Source organism: Mus caroli, unplaced genomic scaffold (assembly GCF_978045245.1).
Source record: "Mus caroli unplaced genomic scaffold, Mus_caroli_1 scaffold_9, whole genome shotgun sequence".
Classification (NCBI taxonomy): domain Eukaryota; kingdom Metazoa; phylum Chordata; class Mammalia; order Rodentia; family Muridae; genus Mus; species Mus caroli.
The window spans coordinates 21,411,001-21,417,000 of record NW_028227264.1 but is presented as its reverse complement, the minus strand read 5'-3'; the positions used below and the strand labels follow the sequence as shown (position 1 = coordinate 21,417,000).

The 6,000-nt window shown below is 42.1% G+C and overlaps 1 protein-coding gene across 1 annotated transcript; it reads left to right on the top strand.

Annotated features, from left to right (window-relative positions):
- Positions 1 to 424: 424 nt before the first annotated feature.
- Positions 425 to 1,489, top strand: LOC110303695 (trace amine-associated receptor 8b). Its single transcript, XM_021174878.2, has one exon. The coding sequence runs from the start codon at positions 455 to 457 to the stop codon at positions 1,487 to 1,489; it is 1,035 nt and encodes a 344-aa protein (XP_021030537.2). The 5' UTR covers positions 425 to 454.
- The last annotated feature ends 4,511 nt before the right edge of the window (positions 1,490 to 6,000 follow it).

The window sequence follows — 6,000 nt, the reverse complement described above, 5'->3', positions numbered from 1 at the left end:
CAGACTGTAGGGATTCCTCATGAGAAGTTTACAGTGATTGGAGTGGATTGGGTGGCTCCCCAAATATCAGAGGCTTTGAAACACTATTAAAGGTGACTATTTAAATGTGCCATTATATTATAAGCCATTATCTTTTGCAAGAGAGGAATCTACTGTCAGTTATTCAGGTAATATGTTTTCTGGACAGTTGAAATCAGTACTAAATTTGCCTGGGATTAACACTGAAGTTTAACATAGTTATAGAGATAATTATATGACTATAGATGCAGAAATTGATTTTCCAAGTTTTTAAATTTCATTTCTTTATAATTAAAATAGATAAGGGAATTATAATCTTAGGCAGCATCTAAAAGTAACTATTCAGAAAAGAAGTTCAATTTCTTTAATTTTTATATTTCAATTTTTGTTGTCTTCTAGCAGGACAGAAATCCTTCAAGCCTCAAAAAGCAGAATCATGACCAGCAACTTTTCCCAACCAGCCCTGCAGCTCTGCTATGAGAACACAAATGGATCCTGCATTAAAACTCCCTATTCTCCAGGGCCCCGGGTCATCCTGTACATGGTCTTTGGCTTTGGGGCTGTGCTGGCAGTGTGTGGGAACCTCCTGGTGGTGATTTCAGTCCTCCATTTCAAGCAGCTGCACTCTCCAGCCAATTTTCTCATTGCCTCTCTGGCCAGCGCTGACTTCTTGGTGGGCATCTCTGTGATGCCCTTCAGCATGGTCAGGTCCATCGAGAGCTGCTGGTACTTTGGAGATACATTTTGTAGCCTTCACAGTTGCTGTGATGCAGCATTTTGCTATTCTTCTCTCTTCCACTTGTGCTTCATCTCAGTGGACAGGTACATCGCTGTCACGGACCCTCTGGTCTATCCCACCAAGTTCACAGTGTCTGTGTCTGGAATTTGCATCAGCATCTCCTGGATTCTGCCCCTGGTGTACAGCAGTGCAGTGTTCTACACAGGCATCAGTGCTAAGGGGATTGAAAGCTTAGTAAGTGCTCTGAATTGTGTAGGGGGCTGCCAAATCGTTGTCAATCAAGACTGGGTTTTGATAGATTTTCTTCTATTCTTCATACCTACCCTTGTTATGATCATTCTTTACAGCAAAATATTTTTGGTAGCCAAACAGCAAGCTGTAAAAATTGAAACTTCTGTAAGTGGCAACAGAGGTGAATCATCCTCAGAGAGTCACAAAGCCAGAGTGGCCAAGAGAGAGAGGAAGGCTGCAAAAACCTTGGGGGTCACTGTGGTGGCTTTTATGGTCTCGTGGCTCCCATACACAATTGACTCATTGGTTGATGCTTTCGTGGGCTTCATTACCCCTGCCTATGTCTATGAAATCTGTTGCTGGAGTGCCTATTATAACTCAGCCATGAACCCTTTGATTTATGCTTTCTTTTATCCTTGGTTTAGGAAAGCCATAAAGCTTATTTTAAGTGGGGAGATTCTAAAGAGTCATTCATCTACCATAAGTTTGTTTTCAGAGTAAGTATTAACACTAAGTTGATGATGTTAAGAATATCTCCACATGTAGTCAATGAGGATGAACTTTGATATAAGAAGTAAATAAATCTTGTTCTAAGTTAGAGAAACAATATTTTTTCAATTAAGTGGGAAAGGAGCTGTGGGCAGATTAAACTATTGTAAATATGTTTATTGCATTAAATAATGAATAGTGAATGCTTGGTAGGTGTCTTATTTACCTATGCTTTGTATACATCATAGGCATTTGCGCTAGTGTTTTCCAGTTTTGAAATTTTGTTGCTTAGTTTCTAAGCTAGTTTATCCTGGGCTGTCACTCAGTCTCATATGGGCATCCTTTCCTTTTCAAATTTCACATGAGTAGCTAGGGCTACCATAATGTTTCAATATTAATAAATTTGAAGAGCAGAAATCTACTTTTTTTACATTCTAGAGGCTGGAAGTCAAAGATCATGGGATGTCAGCACTGATTTCCTTCCAGGAAGACCTGAATAAGAATCTTGCATATGGCTTTTCTCTCACAGGTTCTTCACCTGTATGTGTCTGTGCTGTGGTCTTCTCTACTTGCAAGCACATCTGTCATGTTAGACTTGATAGGACGTTAACTACATAATTTAATTGTTTCTTCACTACTGCAGTCCTGGAAATTAGTACTGTAACTTCTATATTTTGAGTGACACAATCCATCTATCCACATTTAATGACACAAGTGGCTGTCTACTTCCTATTCTCCTCTGACAATCCCTCTCCATTTCTTCAGTGTTTGTACGTACCAGAGACTGGGGAACTGAAGGTAAATTTCTTGAACTCAGTATTGAAGAAGAATGTAGGTGCACTTACAATATTATGGAACCAGTAATTAGGCCTTGTGGGTCATCATAGAATTAGTACAGTTTCCCAGAAAATCGGCAAGGAGAGGATCTACCACAGAGGTTTGGCACAATGGTAAGTTATACCAAGTGTAGTCACTTTCAGCTCTGTGTATTTCAGGTCTGCGTGATGTATACATAGTTTTTGTCACTCCAAAATGGTGTGCATCACAGTTATTTGTTCTCAAGGTAAAGATGCCCAATTGATTATTGAAATAATAGATGACACTGGACCATATTTATACTGTTTTTCCCATCTATTTATCTCTATCTATCTATCTATCTATCTATCTATCTATCTATCTATCTATCATCCATCTATCTAGATGAAGTGTAACTTATAAATTAGGCTCAGTAGGGAATTAAATTACTAGTAATATGCAAATCTGTTCTTATAACCTACTTATTTTATTTAGTTATGTGTTTGGTTTTCTGTGCGAGCATGAAAATGGGAGTCTGAGAACAACCCGTAGGAGTTGGTTCTTTCCTTTTTAAAGATTTTTATCAGATATTTTCTTTATTTACATTTCAAATGTTATCCCCTTTCCTGGTTTTCCCTCTGAAAACCCCCTATGGTTCTCTCCTTCTATCCTATGGGTCCTAGGGATCAAGCTCAAGTTGTTGGGTTTGATGACCAGTATCTTCATCCCCTGAGTCATCTCTCTTGCCTGCACATTTCATTTGTTTTAGTACGTTGCTACAATTCTTCTACTTCCTGCTGCAGTATATCCTGGCTGATCTCCCAACTGCCAGCACTGGAATGTTTTCTGTCCAGTGTCTGCCCATCTCCTGCCTATCACTCAACCCACAAGCAAGTGGCTAGATCCAAGTGGTATGAAGTGCTGTATGAATCCCTGCCTGTCACCAAGCAGACAGGACTACTGTCAGGCGGGTCCTATACTACTTCCCAGTTTTCCCCAGAAGAGAAACTCCTGTCTTCCTCCCCTGTTGGGGCCTCTCCATCTGCTGGCTTCTCCAGTTCACTGCATACTCTCCTGTACCTATGTAACTCTGTTCACTTCAGCATGAACTTTTGGGAACTTTTGCCCCATTTGCTTGGTAACAAGCATTGGACTGAGATTGGGGATGCCTATGGAAGAGTTAGGGGGAAAGATTGAAGGAACTGAAGGGGATATCAACCCCATAGGAAGACCAACAGTGTCAACTAACTGGGACCCCTGAGAACTCACAGAGACTAAGCCAACTAAAGAGCATAAAGGGACTGGTCCCAGGCTGCTAGCACATATGTAGCAGAGACTGCCTTGTCTCGCCCAGTAGGATAGGATTCCCCTAATCCTGTAGAGACTTGATGCCCCAGAGAGGAGGCTGCTGGGGTGGGGGGTGGGGTGGGCACCCTCTCAGAGGCAAAGAACTCTTCAAGGGGGGACTAAGAAGGGGAAAAATTTGGGATGTAAATAAATAAAATAATTAATTAATAAAAATAAATAAAAATAAAAATCATATCCATTAAAAATATGTGTGAATAAGATTTTGTGGCTTTTGAAAGGTATGCTTTTTAGAGGATACAGTGTACAACCTAATTCAACAATTAAGCACAATTTTAAAATTAAGTAAAATAAATTAGCTGGATTACCTATTTCTCATAAGGATTTCCACTTTGTAAATTAAGTTATAAAAATGACTTTAATAGATTACATCAGTTAGGCATACGGATAATAGAGGAATGTTGATAAGTTAACCAGAAAGGTCACACATATCCCAGCACTAAGTAATCTCAGTTCCCAGTTGTGTGAAAACTTTGATTCACCCAGCCTGGGCTTATTTCTCTTTTCCCTTTTTCCTCCTCTTCTTCCTCTTCCTCCTCTTCCTTCCTCTTCATGTTATTTTGGTTTGGGTTTGGTTTAGGTTGGTTTTTGAAACAGTTTCTCTGTGTAACCTCAACTCTACTGGAACTCACTCTGCAGACCAGACTGTCCTGGAACTCACAAATTCCTCTGCCTTTGCCTCTGCCTCTGCCTCTGCCTCTGCCTCTGCCTCTGCCTCTGCCTCTGCCTCTGCCTCTGCCTCTGCCTCTGCCTCTGCCTCTGCCTCTGCCTCTGCCTCTGCCTCTGCCTCTGCCTCTGCCTCTGCCTCTGCCTCTGCCTCTGCCTCTGCCTCTGCCTCTGCCTCTGCCTCTGCCTCTGCCTCTGCCTCTGCCTCTGCCTCTGCCTCTGCCATCTCCAGGGTACTGGGCAGTGACTACCACCTGGCTCCCTCCTCTTACTTTCTATGTCTTCTTTCTTGCCTCAGGTCTTTCCCTGGAGATTCTTCCTGCTTGATTGCCTTTCTTTGCTGTGGAATCTTATCCTTTGGGCACAACAGGGCTTTAGTTCCCTTGAAATCAGAGGATCTGTGGCTCTCTGCATTATACCCTCACAGCACCTGGGCCAACTAACCTTACTCATGGAGAGGAGAGAGGGAGGGCTCACCATACTCAGGAACTGGTCATGAGTAGTTCATGAAGTAACTCCCACAAGTCTCATAAAGCATTAAACAAACAGAGCATAAAACAGTGTTTTGTACACATGAGGCCTCGCTCCTCTGCAAAATATATTAGCTGCTACTGGCTGTTGGAGGAGAGGAGCTTGATGGGAGCCTGCAACTTCCCAGGATTGTTGTAGGGAATCTCTCACCCATACTTCTGTCGGTAGCCTTATAAGTAACGATAAGTAAGCCATTGGCTTAGCAAGCTGGGCATGATTAGAATCACCTTTCTGTATGGTTGTTGGTTGCCTTTGAAAGATGAGTAGGCATTTGTTCATGTTCCTCCAGGAAAAAGTTAACACAACAGTAAATGCCAGTTAAAATAGGGCAAGGATACCCAGAATGAAGTGTGTGTACCAAGTCTTGAGAAGATGACAACGCACCGTCAGGATCTACATGCATGGTTGAGCTTCTGCAACAGGGGTGTCATGCACAGCAGGAGTGGCGTAAACAAGGGAAAGGGACAGTGGCTGAGGGGATGAGCCTACCTCATGACACACTCCTCATGACAAGCAGTCTGCATTTCTACACAAGTCATCCTCCAGGGCAAGGGACAAAAGCATACCTAGGGACAGGAATGTAGATTGGCTGTCAGACCCAGCTTTGCTGCCATTGTAATGGATTTTTCTGCAGTCATTTAAATTACTTATAGAGCTACATGCTACAAAATGAAAGAAATATATCTTAGTAAGTTTAAGATGCACTCTTCTTCTGTAGGCTGGCATCCATGGACTCCATACTGATTCTGAGCGTACTTCCTGTTTTCTATTTCTGGAATACGATTCTCTAACTCCAAGGAGCAGGCTACACACACACACACACACACACACACACACACACACACACACACACGAGGAGCACCTTTTTTCCTGCCATGATAGGGAAGGAGATGAAGGCCGGTGAAGGGAGAAGAGCAAGCTTTAACATTAAATCAATTAAGAAGCTTGCTAAGCAAATATTGGGTTACATAGGAATAAGAAAACAGAATAGGAAACTTTCTCTGGTCGGAGACAACACAGCTAAAGCAGCTGATGATTTCTGCTTCTGTAAACTTGCTTGCCTTTCCTCTCTCCTGAAAGGCTAACATCTGCTCTCTTCCGCTGCGGAGCAACCTCTACCCATATTTGCGTACAAAGCAAGTTCTGTTTGCTAAAGGTAAAACTAT

Bases quoted from the DNA above. Each gene is read 5' to 3' on its own strand.
- LOC110303695 (XM_021174878.2), top strand. From the start codon at position 455: ATGACCAGCAACTTTTCCCAACCAGCCCTGCAGCTCTGCTATGAGAAC.